A 20,855-nucleotide genomic window follows, 5' to 3' on the forward strand; every position below is an offset into this window, starting at 1 on the left:
CTCCACTACTCCCCATTCCAACCTATCACGCCTGGACACCCAGTCTTGATATGCTCAAACACAGCATTGACACCTAAAACAGGAAGACAGATAGGGTCTGGGGTTTCATTAATGATCCAGGAAGAGATGAGATGAACTCTCTCCTGTGCGGTCATCCCAGGCTGGTCTTGCGTTCAACTCTTCAGTCAGACACCGATGATATAAAATCATGTGCAACCTACACATACTCAGATAACAAACCAATAGTCTGCTCACTGACACTCAGCTTGGATTCAAACTGGGCCACTCAGCTCCTGACCTCATTGCAGCCTTGGGTTACACATGGACAAAAGAGCTGAATGCGGGGTGAAGAGAGAGTGACAGCCCTTGACATCAAGGCGGCGTTTGACTTTGTGGGGTAAAACAGTGAGCCTGGGCAAAAACCAGAGTCAATGGGAACCGGGGAGGGGGGGAGCTCTCCAGTGCTTGGAGTCATACCTGGCACATAGGAAGATGGTTGTGGTTGCTAACTGTCAGTCATCTCTGCAGCGGGTGAGACTTAAACCCAGACCTCCTGGCTTAGAGATAGCGACAATACCACTGCACCACAAGAACAAATCAGGGTGAGTTGTATATATTTTCCTAACTATGCAGTTCCATGCAGGTGTGACTTGAACCTGAGCCTCCTGGCTCAGAGAAAGGGACGTGACCACTGCACCACAAAAAACCAAACATCTTCAGCTGCTTCACCAATCACTCTTACTCCATCTGAAGGTCAGAAGTGGGGATGTTCGATGATTGCTCGATGTTCAGAACAGTTTGTGATTCCTCAGAGGCAACAAAAGTCTATGTCCAAATATAGGAAAAAAAACCCTAGAAAATATCCAGGTTTGGGTGAATAAGGGGCAGGTATACAGACAAACATGCCAGGCAATGACCATCGCCTACAAGGACATTCAATGCATTGGAATCACCGAATACTCCATTACCAACAGCCTTAGGATTACCATTGATCAGAAACTCAACTGGACCACACAGATCAAATATTGTTGAGAGTGTGGTGTTGGAAAAGCACATCAGGTCAGGCAGCATCCGAGGAGCAGGAGAATTGACGTTTTGGGCTCCAGCCCTTCAGCTTGTGCTGGAAATGTTGATTCTCCTGCTCCTCGGATGCTGCCTGACCTGCTGTGCTTTTCCAGCACCATTCTCACGACTCCAGTCTCCAGCATCTGCAGGCCTCACTTTCTCCTAGATAAAATACTTTGGATACATGGACAAATCAGCAGCTGGGACCCTGTGATGAGGAACTCACTTGCATCTCTCCAAAGTTTGTCCACTACCTACAATATATAAGTGATGGAATACTCCCCTCTTGTCTGAATGAGTGAATCTCAGCACGAAGTCTTTTCCCTGGGATGGGGGAGTCCAGAACTAGAGGGCATAGGTTTAGGGTGAGAGAATTAAGATATAAGAGAGACCTAAGGGGCAACTTTTTCACTCAGAGAGTGGTGCGTGTATGGAATGAGCTGCCAGAGGATGTGGTGGAGGCTGGTACAATTGCAACATTTAAGAGGCATTTGGATGGGTATATGAATAGGAAGGATTTGGAGGGATATGGGCCGGGTGCTGGCAGGTGGGACTAGATTGGGTTGGGATATCTGGTCGACATGGATGGGTTGGACCAAAGGGTGTGTTTCCATGCTGTACATCTCTGTGACTGTATGACCATCCAGAATAATACGGCTGGTTTGATTGTTGGTGGATGAGGTGCCAACGCTCAGTAGCATCAAGACGCAGTGCAGAAATTCACCAACTCTCCTCAGACAACACCTTCCAAACACTTGACCATTTCCATCTAGAAGGACAAGGACAGCAGGTGCATGGGAACACCACGAGCTGCAAGTTCCCCTCCAAGCTTCACACCTGACTTGGAAATATATCAATATTCCTTCAACTTTGCTGGGTAAAAACCCTCCCTGACTACACGGTGGGATCCCTACAGCAAACAGACTGCAGCAGTTCACGATGGCAGCTCCCCTTCACCTTCTCGAGGGCAATTGGGCAAGGGCAATAAACTCTGCCTCAGCCAGCCACATGCACATCCCTGAAGACCCAAAGAGAGCAGCAGGCTAATGGTGAATTGAGTTAATCTGTGCCTTCAGGAGATGGGAAGGAATTGGAGCAGCGACGGGTGACAATGAACACCATCTCTACTTCGCCGGTCACACGAAAAGTGAGACAATTTGTCTGTGTTCCCTTAATAACTAGACAGCAGTCTCAAACATTGCAATCTGAGCGCGACTGTCCCTCACTGCTGGGATAAAAAGAATGGATATTGAGACAGTGTAGTTTGGCTTCATGAATTAAATCAACTTGGCCAGAGAAAGTTATGCGTTACTGCTACCTAGTGGACAACATGGGAACAGCATCACAAGAAGCAACAGCAAAGGAGATCTGCATCTCTGAACATTGATTTTCACAGGAGATTTTCTCAAGATTAAACCTTTGTGTCACTTCATTAAAACTACTCTTCAGTCTCTATGCTTGAAATGTTAAAACCTCTCATGCCTGACCTCTACCCAACTGAAAAAGTCTCAGAGGAAATTTAAGTAAAAATGCACTTCCACAAATGCAGTGTGATTTACTGGGTCATTTGTTTATTTTTGGGACCGGAATGAAATATAAAAACTTATCCCTCTGGCTTTTCGTAACTGAAGCAAATAAGGGTACGGTATAAATAGATCAGGCAGGTGAAATGTGCTTCAAGTCTCAATGAGCTGTCGGAAAGTGGCAGCATCTGTGTCTGCACTGACTATTCCCCCAGTGTGAAAAATTCCTGAGCTCAGGCAGACCACTGGGGGTACTGGAAGTCAAGCATTTTCCTGAAAAGGGAGAATAAATCCGGAGATGAATCAACCGCCTGCACAATGGGACATGGAGAGTTGAGAAGAGAATGAGGGGGACTGGAGCAGGGACAGGGTTGCAGACAGTAGGCTAACAGGGTGATTAAACACGCTGAAGCTTTGGTCAATTCTGTGAACCGTGCACTATGAATGCAGAACTGTGCCGCTGGGCAATAAAAGATGGGCGACAGAGTACACTGTGCAGATCGATAGAATAAAAAGTTACCAACGTGCATTTCCGATCTCCCTGCTGTAGGAAGAGATTGTGAAACTCCAGAGGGTGCAGAAAAGATTTACAAGGATGTTGCCAGGATTGGAGGGTTTGAGCTACAGGGAGAGGCTGAACAGGCTGGGGCTGTTTTCCTTTGGGGCGTCTGAGGGGTGACCTTCTAGAGATTTATAAAATCACGAGGGGCATGGATAGGGCAAATAATCAAGGTATTTTCCCTGGGATGGGGGAGTCCAGAAGCAGAGGCCATAGGTTTAGGGTGAGAGGGGAAAGATATAAAAGGGAGACCTTAGGGGCAACTTTTCCACGCAGAGGGTGGTATGTGTATGGAATGAGCTGTCAGAGGAAGTGGTGGAGGCTGGTACAATTACAGCATTTAAAAGGCATCTGGATGGGTAGATGAATAGGAAAGGTTTGAAGGGACATGGGCTGGGTGCTGGCAGGTGGGACTAGATTAATGTAGTATATCTGCTTGGCGTGGATGAGTTGCATCGAAGTTCTGAGCTGTACATCTCTGCGACTCTAAATTAGGAGAAGTCTGCAATTTGGCTGCTCAAGCCTGCTCATTAATTCAGTACGATCACAGGTGATCTGTCGCTGTACTGAATTCCACATTCCCTTCAAGCCCCAGTAACCCTCAATTCCTATTACTTTAAAAATATTCAGTGACTTCATCTCCACCGCTCTGAGGCACAGTGTTCCAATGTTGCAACATCCTCAGGAATAAAATTTCTCTCTGTATCTTTCTTAAAAGAGCAACCCCCTAATTTTAAGTGCCCCCCAACTCCTGGATTCACCCACAAAAGTAAACATCCCTGCTCCTTGTCAAGGCCACTCAGAATCTTCACACTTCACCTTTCACCTTTCACTCTTCTCAACTTTCTGGTGGAGGGAAGCCCAGTCCGTCCAATCTTTCCTCAGGAGGCAAACCACATATTCCAGGTATTATCCTAGTAACGATGCTCTGAACCACCTCGAATGTATTTACAACTTTCTTTAAATGAACGAGACCAAAACAGAATACGCAAAATGTGATCTCATCAGTGCCCTCTCTAACATCATTAGTTTTACAGTCCAATCCTCTCATAATGAAGGAGAGCATTCTTACTGACCTGCTGCAGCTGCACACTAACCTATGTGATTCATGTAACAGAACACAGATCCCTCTGCATCAGAATTCCCAGAAGGGGACACAATTTAAAATTAAGGAATCATCCAGAGAAGATGGAGATGTGTTTTCTCTCGGCTGGGGGGGGGCCTTAATTTATCTCAAGAGGGTTGGAATGTAAAAGCAGTGATGTGCTCCTGAAACTTTAAAGCTCTGGTTAGGTAGGCTTAACATGCGCTGAATGGCTGAGGATCCTGGGATCGTATTCATTAGAGTTCAGAAGGTTGAGGGGAGATCTAATCAAAACTTACAAGATAATGCATGGCTTAGAAAGGGTGGAAGCTGGGAAATTGTTTCTATCAGGCAGGGATACTAGGACTTGTGGGCATAGCCTTGGAATTAGAAGGGGTCAATTTAGAACGGAAATGAGGAGACATTTCTTCAGCCAGAGAGTGGTGGGCCTGTGGAATTCATTGCCACAGAGCGCAGCGGAGGCCGGGATGCTAAATGTCTTCAGAACAGAGATTGATAAATTCTTAATCTCACAAGGAATTAAGGTATACAGGGAGAGTTCAGTTAAGTGGAATTGAAATGCCCATCAGCCACGATTGAAGGGTGGAGTGAACTCGATGGGCCGAATGGCCTTACTTCCACTCATTTTCCTTATGGCCGCAAATCTGTGGGATTCTCTTACTAGGAGAGTGATGGGGGGAGGGCCATTAAAGGTGGCGATAGACAGATATAAAAACAGAAAGTGCTGCCGGTCTGGCAGCATCTGTGGACAGAGAAACAGATGTCTTGAGTACAATTATTTTTCTTTTGAACCTAAGTTCCTGATGAACAAAGGGTTGAAAGCTTTACTGGGGGTAGGCAGGGAAGAGGGGCTGAGGCCAACATCAGATCACTCAGCAAAGCAGGTTTGAGGGCCCAAATGGCCAACAACTGCAGCTAACTTGTCTGTCCACGTGAAACATAGCACTTGGGCCTGCTCCACCAAACAACATACAACTGGCGTCCGATCGCAAGTACCCAATTACCTTGACTTTCCCCCCCAAAAAATCTCCCCCTACTTTGTATATTTTCTCACCAGCTGAGTATCCCTAGCCTCTGAGGCAGAGAAACCTTATGACTCATCTGCTTTACAGCCAATAGTCACAGTCACACTTTCCCTTGGACAGCAGCCTTCCCATTACTAATCACAATCAAGCTAACATTGGCCTGCCCAAGTCTGTGGGACTTTTTCTACTGTACAGAGCAAGGTCACATGGAGATAATTAGATTCCTTTATATTAAAAAAAAATAAGGCCAGAAAATGTTACTCCGTGAATTAATTCCACTTCAGTAATTATTTAATTAGTTAGTGCAGCCAGTCTGAAGGGAATAAGAGTTTAAGCAAAAATAAGTTGCAGTAAATTCACCGAAAGAAGTTCACTTCTTACTAAATTCAGGAAGGCAGCTCCTCATCGGCTTCTCAAGGGCAGCTAGGGACGGGCACTAAATGCTGCTCTGCACAAGAGGATTTTTAACAAGTTCCTTCGATCTTATGGGCAGGTATGTACAGCGGCAATGTTGCTAACCTGGTCTGAGCTAATCTTGTTAGAGAGTCATACAGCACGGAAACAGACCCTTCGGTCAAGCCAGTGCTGAACTTAATCCCAAACTAAACCTGGCCCACCTGCCTGCTCCTGGTTCATATCCCTCCAAACATTTCCTATTCATGTACTTATCTAAGTGTCTCTTAAACATTGCATGACGGTGCCACACCCACCACTGCTTTAGGAAATTCATTTCACGTGAACCACTCTATGTAAAAAATTTACCCCTCATGTCTTATTTAAATCTCTCTCCTCTCACCTTAAAAAATATGTCCCTTAGACTTGAAATCCCCCATCCTAGGGAAAAACAAACACCTACCATTAACCCTACCCATCCCCCTCTTGATTTTATAAATGTCTCTTAAGGCCACCTCTGAATCTCCTACACTCCAATGAAAAAACGTCCAACACTAACTCAAACGTTCCACTCCAAGCAACAACCTGGCAAATCTGTTCTGAACCCTCTCTACCTTAATAATGTCCTTCCTATAACGGAGTGACCAGAACAGTACTCCAGAAGAGGCCTCACCAATGGGTTAAACAGTATCTTGCGCGCTCTAGACACTAGCTAACATGGACCAAATCCTGTCATGAACAATTTGCATTTCTATATTACATCCACTGTAGTCACAAACATCACAACGCATTTCACAGAAGCACAAGCAAATGAAATCTCACGTCAAATCACTCGGGAACACTAAAGTAGCTGGTTCAAAGCTTGGCCAGAGACAGAGACTGAGGGAGACAGAAAGACAAAGAGATTTAGCGAGGGGATTGAAAAGCTTCAGAATTAGCTGAAGACACAGCCGCCAACGGAGTGGGATTGAAAATCAGGAGTGGGCACGAGATGATAGAGGGATTTGAAAACAAGGCTTGAAAACAAGGAATTTTAAAATCACGTGTTGATGAGCGTGGGCTATTGAGCACAGGGGTTATAGGCAAACAGGTCTTGTGCCCAACAAGGATGTGGTCAGCAGAGTTTTGGATGAGCTCAAGGTTACAAAGAGCAGTAGATGGGGTGTTGTGGACTGCAATAGTGAAGTGTGGAAGTAACATAGGCATTGATGGAAGCAGGTGGATGAATGAAGCAACAAGCATGGCAAAAGGACGTAGAAATAAAAAAACCTAAAAGAGTGACTAGACAGGGAAAAGAAAAGACCCTCTTTAATATTTGAAATAGCCAAAGGAAGTGTTTGCAATCTACGGTCAGAGTGCTTCAGATTTCAAGGTACTTGGGCAGTGACAATGTAAGACAAGTTTCTCAAACTTCAATCTGCTCTAGCTCCATCTTAAGGCTTCCCACTCAGTGCAGCCCCAGAGTGAAAACTGGGCACACGGTCACAAAAGCCACTGAGCTAACTACCATGACAGAGACTGCACAAACGTAAACCCTCAGTCAATCTCAGGGTTATCGAATCCCAAGTCTATCGAATCCCAAGTCTCTGCTCCACAGCCAGTAGTGCTCCCTCAGAACTTGCAAATCTAACTGCTGCTCAATATGCAACCCCACAGGGGGATCATGATGCAGAGTGTGGTCTAAAACAGGAACCTCACACAACTATACTGTATACCACCTTTGTAACTCTACCAGTGCGGTACTCAGGCAGTGACAGCACTGGAAGCCCCATTTCTCACAATGTACCGACATACAGGATTTGTTTTAATTTGCACACTGTGCTTGAGAAACCTCTGACACCGAGCGTCTCAGTTCCCAAATGAAAAGTGATCATTTGGTCAAGTTGCTGGTGCGTGTGTGGAATTGTAACTCAGGAACCAAACAGTGACCCAGAGAAGCAAAGGGAAAAGAAAGGATATTAATTTCAAAAAAATATATTTACAACTGGCTGCACAAATATGTAGTTGCAGTCTGGCAGTGGGTCTGGGGGAACTTTGTCCCATGTCAAAACGTTTGATTAGCACGAGATTTTAGATTAGATTCTAATCTACAGGCCCTTCGGCCCAACCAGTCCACACCGACCCCCCAAAGAGTAACCCACCCCAACCTATTTGGTCTAATGCACCTAACACTACGGGCAATTTAGCGTGGCCAATTCACCTGACCAGCACATCTTTAGACTGTGGGAGGAAACCCACACAGACAGTCGCCAGAGGCTGGAATCGAACCTGGGATCCCGGCGCTGTGAGGTAGCAGTGCTAACCACTGAGCCACTGTGCTGCCCTTAGCACAGTGCATTGGCAGCTACCAAGGCTCATTTTCCTTTCAGTAAGTTATTTGGAAAAATAAACTGCCAGGAGCACCCCAATCAACCTGTACACAGAACTGGGATTGTTAAAATCTAAGTAACAGGTTGTATTTAACTAGCTCATGATCTAATGAAGATACTGGACCTGACAGTTATTACAAATCAGTGTGTTGAAGAATATCGATTGCCAGATTTTCTGATTTAAGTAGACTGCAACATTCAGGAATGATGCATAACACTTCGGGGCGAGCCCTGGGATTTGGAGGTGGGTGGGGGGAGGTGGGTGGAGGTGGGTGTTGCTGTTCATTTCCACTTGTACAAAACAGTTTGTAAGCGTGTGGCGAGCAGACACCTGTCAGTGCGACTGTGTCTCTTGTTGTGCCTGGAGCTGCCTCTCCTCCTGAGCTTGTTCTTGCTGCTCCTCCTGCATCCCTTTCAGCAGGTCCTGCAGCTTCATGTCCAACACTGGGTTCCGTGTCTTGGAGTCCTGGGGATCGTCACTCGCAAAGCCTGATATCTGAAAATCACAACAAAGTTATTTGGGGAGGGTTAGACAGCGATGGATACTTGCCCGAGTTGGACTTGCACCACCTTGCTCACAGCTGGCTCTCACAAACAGCGATGAAGCCAACAGCCCAGTGTCGATTGAGGGATCAACATTGACCAAGACAACTAGGGAGATCTACCCTGCTCTTTCTCCAGCCAGACCACGAGATCCCTTGCAATCCCTAAGCAGCCTTGCTTTAAAGTTACATCCAGAAGTCAGCACTAATGGGTATATGCAGTCTCACTGGAATATGTATATTGTGATTCAAAGCAGCTGATACTAACTGGGGAAAGATCAGGGCATGCTTAAAAGAGCCAGTCTTTTGGGCCCTTCTGTGGAGCGATAGTGCCCGTACCTCTGGGTCAGAAGGCACAGACCCAAGTCCCACGGTCCAGATGTGTATAGTAACAGTTCTGAACAGGTTGACTAGAAATATCCACAAGAACCAGACCTTGTATTTTACAGTTAAACAGTATTAAGAAACAAGCCTGGTTGAGATGGCCGTAAACAAGTCCATGCCCTGGGCAGCTGAGCTGGTCATTCAGCCTGATGGCCTGCCTCTCTTCTCGAGCTCCTTTCGTACCTGGGTGACCCCAGGAGGATGAGGAGGACGTAGTCTTCACTGGTGCACCAGGTCTCCTGTGCACCCCACAATCAAACTTCAGTTTAAATTTTACCAGGTTCATTTGGAGATTTGATTTTTGTTAAGGTGCATGCTTAAGAGGCCTCCACTGGTTCATTTGGTTAATTCAGTTCAACTGCTTGAAAGTAACTAATTTCCGTGTAGCAGGGAGCTGGTCTGTAGAAGGGGACATTACTCTGCACTTATACAGCACTGAGTAAAGTGAATAAACCAATGTGGAAGAGGGGCCAGCTCTGCCAGAGAGATGCTTCGCAGATTAACTCAGCAGCTCCAACACAGCAGCATTCCCGCTGCCTTAGACCTTTTTTGTTCTGGGACTGGGGAGGTGGGGTAGGGGTCTGGATTACAGCTCAAGACAGTGGAGTGAAGCTTGATTCCCAAATCTTTGGTCAAGACGACTGGATAGAATCACGGAAATCCCTACAGTGTGGAAACAAGCCATTTGGCCCAACAGGTTGACACCGACCCTCCAATGAGTATCCCACCCAGACCCATTCTCCCACCCTGTTACTTTTACAATTACCCCTGACTAATGCACCAAACCTACACACCCCTGAACACTATGGGCAATTTCCCCAGGCCAATTCACCAAACCTGCACACTTTTGGATTGTGAGAGGAAACCCACGCAGACACAGGGAGGATGTGCAAACTCCTCACAGATAGATAGTATCTCTCCTTTCCAAGCTACCACACCCAAGCACCGACGCTCTCAGGGTGGAAACAAATTTGGGTGATACTCACTCCGGCTCGGCCTCTCCTTCGCAACACAACTCCGTCCATGAGCAGTGCCCGGCTGGTCGCCTCAAATAACTTCTCTTCGTCCACTTCACCTTGTGCCTCCAGCTCCTGGCACTTTTCCACAAACCTAGGAAAGAGAAGGTCAGACATGGCGTGGAGCTCCCAACCTCAGGCAGGGATCCAACAAAAACAGAAGGGGAAAAAAATATCCTGGGACACTTGTACAGCTGAGAGAAAGTGAGGACTGCAGATGCTGGAGATCAGAGTCGAGAGTGTGGTGCTGGAAAAGCACAGATCAGGCAGCATCTGAGGAGCAGGAGAATCGACGTTTCCGGCATAAGCCCTTCATCGGGACTTGTGCAGCTGATCCCGGGTTCAGGAAGAATTTACCTAGATTGGAAATGGCAGAACACCTTTTTGGAAACCAGGTTTGAGATTTCAGTTGTGGGTGAAGATAGTTTATAAATTACCAGAAAGCTGTAAATGTTAATAAACTAGGGCTTTACAAACAGGACAAAGAGAGGATGAACCTGGTCAGCTGACTTGGGAGCTGGTCCAGGAGACAGGTGCAGTAACAAAGACCAGGGCAGCACAGGAGAGAACCATTCAATCCACCAGCTTTGTGATGGCTCTTTTGAAGAGTAATCCATTAGTCCCACTCTTAATTCTTGTGTTGCAATACCAAGTATATGTTCCTTTAAGAAGCGTAACTACGCACACCTTGGCACACTTATTTGCTGCTGGGGTAGCGGGGGTGGGGGGGGGGGGGGGGGGGGGCAGGGTTCCCTAGTGGAGAAGTGTCTATACCAGAGTCTTCCTCTTTCCCATCAGGGATCTGGGGTGGAGGGTGTTGCATACAGCAGTCCCTTATAACCACAGATTGCAGCGGTTCATAGGCTCCCAGCCTGACTGTTTTGTGGTACTGTGGTGCCCGTGGACCATATGCATATTGGCTGTGGACGTTTGCATTCCCTTGTCAGTTATGAGAGAAACCTTTTGCTGTGCTTTTGGTTGCACCTTAGCCCATGCTCCTGGTCTTAGGACACCCCGGTGCCGAGGGGTGTGGGCAGGTCGGAGAATCTCCTCGTTGGCCTGGCTATAAATAAGTCCAGGCAGCGGGTGGTGGAGGGGGTCATCTCTGACGACTGCCTGCTCCTCTTCTGTGGTCACGTTCGAGCCTGGCTGTCACTGCAGAGGGAGCAGGCAGTGTCCATCAGTGCTCTTGATGCCTTGAGAGAGAGACTGGCTCTGTGGAAGATTCAGTGCTTTATTCCCCCCCAACTCCCCTCGCTCTCTCCTTATCTAACCACCCCCCCCCCTCATTTTTTTGATGTTAGCTTTGCCCTGAACGGGCTGTATGTGTAAATATTCAATTGTGTAATAAAGTCTATTCACAACAGTGTCTTTTGTTTGGTTTCAGTATACATGCGATTTTTTGAAGTAATGAAAAGGATTGATGAGAGCAGAGCAGTGAACGTGATCTATATGGACTTCAGTAAGGCGCTCAACAGGTTCCCCATGGGAGACTGATCAGCAAGGTTCGACCTCACAGAATATAGAGAGAACTAGCCATTTGGATACAGAACTGGCTCAAAGGTAGAAGACAGAGGGTGGTGGTGGAGGGTTGTTTTTCAGACTGGAGGCCTGTGACCAGTGGAGTGCCACAAGGATCGGTGCTAGGTCCACTACTTTTCGTCATTTATATAAATGATTTGGATGTGAGCATAACAGGTAAATATAGTAAGTTTGCAGATGACACCAAAATTGGAGGGGTAGTGGACAGCAAAGAGGGTTACCTCAGATTATAACGAGATCTTGACCAGATGGGCCAATGGGCTGAGGAGTGGCAGATGGAGTTTAATTCAGATAAATGCGAAGTGCTGCATTTTGGGAAAGCAAATCTTAGCAGGACTTATACACTTAATGGTAATTGTTGAACAAAGAGACCTTGGAGAGCAGGTTCATAGCTCCTTGAAAGTGGAGTCATAGGTAGATAGGAAGAAGGCGTTTGGTATGCTTTCCTTTATTGGTCAGAGTATTGAGTACAGGAGTTGGGAGGTCATGTTGGACATTGGCTAGGCCACTGTTGGAATATTGCGTGCAAGTCTGGTCTCCTTCCTATCGGAAAGATGTTGCGAAACTTGAAAGGGGTCAGAAAAGATTTACAAGGATGTTGCCAGGGTTGCCCCCCCACCCCCAACTATATCCTCGTCATATGTTTTGTATGTTTACTTCAACTTAACAATTTATTTCAAACTACCCAATGGGCAAATGGTTGGGGCACTGAACTTGTCACTTTTGAGTTATTTATGTAGCTGGATTCAGTTAATTTGGTAACTAGTTTTATTTTTAAAGATTCAGGGGATCAGAAACAGCCTTGACTAGAGTAATCTAGGGGGGTGGGGGGGCTGAGAGATAAATGGGAGAGGATGGGACTGGGGGGGGAAGGTAGCCCCTCCCATTTATCTCTCAGACCCCCGGCCCACAAGCCTCACTCCTGACAATGGACTTATGCTCGAAACTTCGATTCTCCTGCTCCTCGGATGCTGCCTGGCTGGCTCTGCTTTTCCAGCACCACACGTTATGACTCTGATCTCCAGCGTCTGCAGTCCTCACTTTCTCCTAATCTAGGGGTGTGCTGGAGACAAAGGTTAGAGACTAGACCATCCACCTGTGTCAATCGCAGGCCAGAGGACAAGAGCCAGTGAACGGCGATCACGCCAGAGAAACAAAGTCCTCATGGCAAAGTCTTCAACCGAGATCATCATGTGCAGCAAAGCAGCCAATACGGACAGTGTGAACCTACAGTCCACAGCTAATGTGTAAGCAGCAGTCACCCATTGGTTAGTCTACAGATTGCATCAACATCCTGAGGGAGTGACCATTAACCAGAAAATGAACTGAACCAGCCACATCCCCACTGTAGCTAGGTTAGAGACTGGGGATTCACCTCCTGACTCCCCAAAGCCTGTCCACCAACTACAAGGCACAAGTCAGGAGTGATATGGAATACTCCCTGCTCACCTGGATGGGTACAGTTCCAACAACACTCATGAAGCTTGACACTATCCGTGTCAAAGCAGCCCGCTTGATTGGCACCCAGTCTGCCAACCTCAACATTCATTGCCTCCACCAGTGATATATAGAAAATATAGAACCCCTACAAGTGTGGGAACAGGCCCTTCAGCCCAATAATGCACAGTTGCACTATGTGTGCACCATATACAAGATGCACTGTAACAAGTCATCAAGGCTGCTAAGACAGCACTTCCCAAACTAATTGCCCCTTCCACCTTGAACAACAAAGGCCGCAGATCCATGGGAACGCCTCCACCTGCCAGCTCCCTGCTCCGTCACTCACCACCCTGACTCGGAAATATATTACTGTTCCATTATGTCATCCTTACAGCATAGTGCAGCCCCCTATATGGTATGGATTGCAGCAAGTCACCAAGGGCAATTAGGGATGGGTAATAAATGTCCACATCCAATTAATAAATGACAATAATCAACTGCTGGGTCTGGGCCAAGGAGGAAGCTAGGAATACAAACAAGGATCTTCCTTACCTTTGACAAGTGGAAACAAAATTGGATCGTGTGAGGTCAAATGGTCTTGGGCCATTCCCATACACCTCATAGAATTTCCTGCAATTAAAAATGCAGAATGAAACAAGTTTATGTGCATCAAATAGTAGGAAGAGGGCATTCATCCCCTCAAACCTTGTCCATCATTCAATGAGACCTGGGACGACCTGGTTTTACATCATGATATTTGCACAAACCCAGCCTTGCACCATCATGAAAACCAGCGAGGTTCACTTCAGTAACATCATTCGATTTCACTCCCTCTTGACTTATCAGCTTTTGGAAGCCCTCACTCGTACCTTGGCTATTTCTGGACCTGACAACCATAGTGTATTCCTGGCTGATCTTGCGCACATTCTGTCGTCCAGAAACTTGGAAGTTATCCAAAAATCTGCTACCTTTGTCTTAACTTGCAGCAAATCCCTTTTATCTATTACCCTGCGGTCACTCACCTACAAAGGATCCCGGTGAAGCAGCATCTTTAGTTCTAATATTTAATTTGGGATTCTAATATTTTCAAATTCCTCCCTGGTCTTTCATCTCATCTCTGCAATCTCCTTCAGCCCAAGGAAGTATCTCCAGGATCTCTGTGCTCCTTGAACTCTGGCCTCCTCAGAAGCTCCAATTTTAATTGCCCTTCCAAGTGGTGACCACAGCTTCAGTTTGTGCCTGGGTTAACAGCTTTGCACTCCCCTCCCTACACCTCTCTGCCTCTTTCTTAAAGCCTCTCTCCCTGAGTAAGCTTTTTTGGTCATCTGACCAGTACTCTTAAACAGCTCGGTGCCATGCTTTGTTTTAGAATGTTTCTGTGAAGTGGCTTTGAGATGTTTTATTAATGAAAAGGTGCTATACAATTACAAGTTGTTTTTGTAGTGCTTGGCTCCAGCCAACTCCCAGTTTTCAGAGGGACCTTGTGCAGCGAGGTGTTTGCTTCAGCCATTACCGTGGTTTTGATCTTCCCCCCCCCTGCTCTGCTGTGATCGCCCCATATCCCAGCTTCAGGGACAGGGAGATACTGAAGACTGCCTTTTCTGAGGGGAGCTGGGGCAGAAAGGAACACAGATCTGAAGACACCCACAGCCACGGCGTGTTCTTAGACCATCTGCTGGGGGAGAACCTTCAGTGAAAGTGTAGACTTATAGAAATTTAAAGCAAGGAAGGAGGTGGTTTGGTGTCTGTGCTGACCAATAAACAGCTGTCCAGTCTAATCCCACATTCCACCTCTTAAGTCTACAGCCTTTTAAGTTGCAGTATTTTGCAATATATGGCCAAATATTTCTTAAATATGATGAGAATTTTCACTTCTACCACACATTCAGACAGTAGACCAAAACCCACCTTCCCTCCAGTTTGCTTTGGGCGAAGAGACTTCCCCACAAACTCTTTCCCTCCTGTTATAAATCTAAACCCCCTTTAATGGACTCCTCAACCCAGGGGAACAGGGTCATCCTCACACACTATTTAAACGCCTCCATTTCTTTACAAATCAGTTAGTTTTCCTTTCAGCTTCCTCTGTTCTGCAGACCCTGGCCCTGCCAGATCAGTTGGTGATTAAAGAACATTTTGGAACTTTCATGGGAATCAGAAATTAACACTCTGAACATATTGGGTTGATGAGAGCACAGCTAAATTTTATTAAACCGGATCCAGCTATACAATGTGATTAGAGATTTTTTTCCCCTCTGTTTGCACTGGTGAACTAAGCTGGACTTATCTTTATCTGCACTCCTCTCAGATGTTGGTTGCTTCCTTCAGGGAGCAACCGTTGTTTAACTTGTCTCTTATAGTCAGGACTACTGCTCCCGTATCTGCAGTTAGCAGCTGCCGGGAATGGAGGGGCCATGGTCAACATCACTTGCAGATGACATTGAGCTATGTGCTGGGGATGGTGAACACACGGGGGAAAGGGCAGGACTCCAAAGATTTACAACATGGACTGTCAGCTGGAGCCTACCATTGGCAGAGGGACGGTGTAAGTATTACTGAAGACAACCTGGAGGAAGTGACAACATTGAAGTATCTGGGATCAGTTGTGGGAGAGGTAGGAGTTTGGGATAGAAACGTAAGCTCTAGCTAGAAATAAATGTGAGCATGTAGGACCAAAAGGGCACGGCCTCACAATGAAGGATGGAAATTTAACACCGAGATGAGGAAGAGTTTCTGCCTAAAGAGGATTGCGTCATAGAGATGTACAGAACAGAAACAGACCCTTCGGTCCAACCAGTCCAAACTGACCAGATATCCTAAATTAATCTAGTCCCACCTGCCAGCATTTTGCCCATATCCCTCCAAATCCTTCCTATTCACATACCCATCCAGGTGCCTTTTAAATGCTATAATTGCACCAGCCTCCACCACTTACTCTGGCAACTTGTTCCATACACACACCACCCTCTGCGTGAAAATGTTACCCCTTAGGTCTCCCTTTTAAATCTTTCCCCTCTCACCTTAAACCAATGCCCTCTAGTTCTGGACTCCCGTCCCCAGGGAAAAGACCTTGTCTGTTTATCCTATCCACGCCCCTCATGACTTTATAAACCTCTATAAGGTCGTCCCTTGGTCTCCGATGCTCCAGGGAAAACAGCCCCAGCCTGTTCAGCCTCTCCCTATAGCTCAAACCCTCCAATCCTGGCAACATCCTTGTAAGTCTTTTCGGAGCCCTTTCCAAGTTTCACAACATCTTCCCGATAGGAAGGAGACCAGAACTGAATGCAGATTCCAAAAGTAATCCAAACAATGTGCTGTACAGCCACAACACGACCTCCCAACTCCTATACTCAATGCACCGACCCGTTGGAACTCCTTGCCACAGACAGCTGTGGAGGCAGAGACCTTATGTATATTTCAGGCTGAGATTAGATTCCCTACAGCGTGGTAACAGGTCCTTCGGCCCAACAAGTCCACACCGACCCTCTGAAGAGTAACCCACCCTGACCCATTCCCCTACCCTATATTTTACCCCGACTAATGCACCTAACTCTATGGGCCATTTAGTATAGCCAATTCACCCTGACCTGCATAACGTTGGACTGCAGGAGAAAACCCACACAGACACTAGGAGATGGGCGGCACGGTGGCACAGTGGTTAGCACAGCTGCCTCACAGCGCCAAAGACCCGGGTTCAATTCCCGCCTCAGGCGACTGACTGTGTGGAGTTTGCACCATTAGATTACTTTAGATTAGATTATTTACAGTGTGGAAACAGGCCCTTCGGCCCAACAAGTCCACACCGCCCCGCCGAAGCGCAACCCACCCATACCCCTACATCTACCCCTTACCTAACACTACGGGCAATTTAGCATGGCCAATTCACCTGACCTGCACATATTTGGAGTGTGGGAGGAAACCGGAGCACCCGGAGGAAACCCACGCGGACCTGTTTCCACCCACCGAAGGGCCTGTTTCCACACTGTAAATAATCTAATCTAAAGTAATCTAATGGTGCAAACTCCACACAGACAGTCACCCGAGGCGGGAATCAAACCTGGGTCCCTGGCGCTGTGAGGCAGCAGTGCCAACCATTGAACCACCGTGCTGCCAAATAAATGAGATAAATAGACAGATGATCCATTGGGGAATTAAGGGTTATGGGGAAGAACTGGGGAGCAGGCTTAAGGGGCTGAGTGGCCTATTCCCGTTCCTATTGCTTATGGTCTCAGTGCAGTAGGGTGGTACTCAAACCCAGCATCATTACATTGTACTTCGGGAGCACTGAAATACCAAGGTGGAGATTGAATGGTGTCAGAGAGAGTGAGACAGTGAGAGACTGAAGGAGAGGAGGATGACCAAAAATGGATGGAAGGATGTGTCGGCAATTACATTAATGCAGCAAGATTGGATGAGAAAGGAGTAATTGACAGTGGGAAACGGAGAACAGTGATCAACCAGCAACCCCAAGTGAAATGAGAGAAGGTGAAAGCAGAACTGAGAGGCTGGAAATGGCTCAGCTGTCACTAAGGCATGGCTTCTCTCAGCCCCATCTTTATATCCTTTACTTGGCTTATTACCATCTCCTTTTGCAGAAAACCAATGGATTATGTCGTCACTTCAGGTATCAGCCCCAAATACCAAACTAGTGAATTCAGTTTCACATTCTGTCAGTCCATGTAGGTGTTGGATGGTCAGCACCTGAAAGATCTCCTGTTACCACCCTCCCTTTGATCACTTTTATCTTCTACTTCATCACATACAGTGCTTTGTGTTCTGTATCTCCTGCCTGAGCTTTTCCCTGCCTCATTGTTCAATTAAACTTGTTACAGTTCCAATCTTTTCTGGTTCAGACAAAAAAAACCACAGACCCAAAACATTTACAGTTTCTTTCTGCAATGCTGAATCCTGATGGGCACAGTGTTGCTGGCGTTTTAAACACCTGCAACACCATCAACTGTCAAACAAAATGAAAGCAGAACATACGCTCGAATCGTGTCCTCCTGGTAGAAAATCTCCTGAACCGGGTCCTGCACTTTACCAAATCTCTCCTTCGGTTGTGCGTAGACTGGCTCATACTTTGGAGGGAAAGCAGCGTAAACATCGTACCAGCAAGGTTTCTCCGACTCCTTCATGACACCAGCTCGCAACAAGTCCCGCACCCTACAGTTTAAAACAAAGGCAAAGGGTTGGTGGATTTCCTCACCTTTATTTACCATAACAAACCTAGATGAACGGAAAGGCTGGATTTGCAAGAAATTCGAAGGGGGGGGGGGGGGAAGGGGGGAAGGGGGGAAAGGGGGTGGGGGGAGTGGAGGGTGTGGGGGGAGTGGAGGGTGTGGGTGGAGTGGGGGGAGTGCGGGGGGGGGAGCAGGGGAGGAGGGGTGGGGGGGGAGGAGGGGTGGGGGGGGAGGAGGGGTGGGGGGAGGGGAGGGGGTGAGGGGGTGGGGAGGTGAGGGGGTGGGGATGGGGAGGGGGTGGGGATGGGGAGGGGGTGGGGATGGGGAGGGGGTGGGGATGGGGGTGGGGATGGGATGGGGGGGAGGGGATGGGGGGAGGGGATGGGGGGGAGGGGGAGGGGGAGGGGATGGGGGGGGAGGCGGTGGGGAGGGGGTGGGGGCGGGGAGGGGGTGGGGGGTGGGGGTGGGTGTGGGGGTGGGGTGGGGGAGGGGGTGGGGTGGGGGAGGGGGTGGGGGAGGGGGGTGGGGGTGGAGGGGGGTGGGGGTGGGGTGGGGTGGGGTGGGGGAGGGGGTGGGGGAGGGGAGGGGGGATGTGTGGGGGGGGAGGGGAGGGGTGGGGAGGGGAGAGGGTGGGGGAGGGGGGTGGGGGTGGGGCGGGGGGAGGGGAGGGGGTGGGGAGGGGGGAGGGGGTGGGGGTGGGGGAGGGGAGGGTGTGGGGGAGGGGGGAGGGGAGGGGGGAGGGGAGGGGGGAGGGGGTGGGGGGGGTGGGGGTGGGGAGGGGAGGGGGAGGAGGGGAGGGGGAGGGGGACGGGGTGGGGGTGGAGGGGGTGGGGGTGGGGGAGGGGGGGAGGGGAGGGGAGGGGGAGGGGGAGGGGGAGGGGGAGGGGGAGGGGGAGGGGGGAGGGGGAGGGGGGAGGGAGGGGGAGGGGGAGGGGGTGGGGGAGGGGGAGGGGGAGGGGGTGGGGGAGGGGAGGGGGAGGGGAGGGGGAGGGGGGAGGGAGGGGGTGGGGGAGGGGGAGGGGGAGGGGGTGGGGGAGGGGAGGGGGAGGGGGAGGGGAGGGGGAGGGGGTGGGGGAGGGGGAGGGGGTGGGGGTGGGGAGGGGGTGGATTGCCATTATCATGCGGTCCTGTCTATAATGACCCTCCCATCACCTGGTGAAGATGGTGCCGAATTTCTCCAGCCGACTCCCCGCCATCGGGACACAGACCCTCACAGAGAGACACTCTACCCCCCTCCCTCACCCCCGCGCCGCCTCCTGAACCCTCAACCGGAAACAATCCACAGTCCTCCAGGCCCCACCAATCAAACCCGAGCCAGGGGTGATCCATCCAGCGCGCGCACATCGATCAGGGAGGCCCGCCCCTAGTGTGACTGACAGGCAGGCGAGGGGGCGGGGCTGACTGACTGCTCCAGGGGACCCCATAGGGCACTGTACTACACCACATCTCATGTATACTATATCCTATATCTCATGTATTGTAGTGTGTGGTGAATACTATAGGTGTAAATACAGACTAGTGGTATATATTTAATGTAGTTTATAAAATTATGAGGGGCATGGTTAGGGTAAATAGGCAAAGTCTTTTCCCTGGGGTGGGGGAGTCCAGAATTAGAGGGCACAGGTTTAGGGTGAGAGGGGAAAGATATAAAAGATATAAAACATTTTCACACAGAGGGTGGTGTGTGCGTGTATGGAATGAGCTGCCAGAGGAAGTGGTGGAGGCTGGTACAATTACAACATTTAAAAGGCATCTTTATGGGTATATGAATAGGAAAGGTTTGGAAGGATACGGACCAAGTGCTGGGAAACAGGATCAGATTAATTTAGGATATCTAGTCGGCATGGGCGAGTTGGACCAAAGGATCTGTTTCTGTGCTGTACATCTCTATGACTCTGTGTGTAATATAAGTATCTGTGTTATACATAATATGAATACAGAAATACAGAAAGTGCTGGAGAAACTCAGCAGACCTTGCAACACCTGGGAACGAGAAACAGTTGATATTTCAAGTCCAATATCAGAGCCCAGAAAAGTGTTGGTGGAAGGTGGAGGGTCCAATAGCCAGAGTTAGAATACTGAATGGCCTGGACAGAGTGGATGTTGGGAAGATGTTTCCATTGGTAGGAGAGGCTATGACCTCAGAGTAAAAGGAAGTCCTTTTAGAACATAGATAAGAAGAAACTTCTTAAGACAGAGAGTGGTGAATCTATGGAATTCGCTGCCAGGTCATTACGTATGTTTAAGACTAAGACAGATATGTTTTGATTGTCAAAGGGATGAAGGGTAACAGGAAGAAAGCAGGAGAATGGGGATGAGAAACTTATCAGTCATGACTGATTGGTGGAGCAGACTTGATGGGCTGAATGGCCTAACTTCTGCTCCTATGTCTTATGGTCTTATCTGTGAACGGGCCAGGGCTAGGTTCAAGGGCAAGATCTGCCCAACAGCCAGGAATATCATCCCTGTCCAAATGGCTTTTCCATCTCAATATGTAATTCTTTTAATTCCCTTCATGGACTACCAATGGGCATCCATTTTTGCCCATGGCTCCTTATCTCAATGAGCTGAGCTCCAAAGGCGAGGTGAAAATGACTGCCCTTTGAATTGACTTATTATTAATGTTGTGTGCACTGAGATACAGTGAAAAATATTGTTTTGTGTGGTAACCAGACAAATCATACATTACATAAGTACATCAGGGGAGTGGACTGA

The 20,855-nt window shown here is 48.3% G+C and overlaps 1 protein-coding gene across 1 annotated transcript; it reads right to left on the minus strand.

The window, feature by feature from the left end:
- Positions 1–7,614: 7,614 nt before the first annotated feature.
- On the minus strand, positions 7,615–19,402 carry mrps23 (mitochondrial ribosomal protein S23). The gene is made up of 5 exons (XM_072589936.1): positions 19,293–19,402; positions 17,947–18,123; positions 13,516–13,593; positions 9,952–10,075; positions 7,615–8,535 (listed from the first exon to the last, which is right to left on the minus strand). Exons 1-5 carry the CDS (start codon positions 19,334–19,336, stop codon positions 8,374–8,376), a joined length of 585 nt encoding a protein of 194 aa, XP_072446037.1. The 5' UTR covers positions 19,337–19,402; the 3' UTR covers positions 7,615–8,373.
- Positions 19,403–20,855: the final 1,453 nt, after the last annotated feature.

This window comes from Chiloscyllium punctatum, chromosome 19 (assembly GCF_047496795.1).
Source record: "Chiloscyllium punctatum isolate Juve2018m chromosome 19, sChiPun1.3, whole genome shotgun sequence".
NCBI lineage: Eukaryota > Metazoa > Chordata > Chondrichthyes > Orectolobiformes > Hemiscylliidae > Chiloscyllium > Chiloscyllium punctatum.

What these genes read in the sequence shown, in the direction of transcription:
- mrps23 (XM_072589936.1), bottom strand. Translation starts at nt 19,336, where the DNA reads ATGGCGGGGAGTCGGCTGGAGAAATTCGGCACCATCTTCACCAG. An exon ending in TTCGGCACCATCTTCACCAG is followed by an intron (nt 18,124 to 19,292) that starts GTGATGGGAGGG and finishes TTTAAACTGTAG; the next exon opens with GGTGCGGGACTTGTTGCGAG. An exon ending in CAGGAGGACACGATTCGAGC is followed by an intron (nt 13,594 to 17,946) that starts GTATGTTCTGCT and finishes TTTTAATTGCAG; the next exon opens with GAAATTCTATGAGGTGTATG.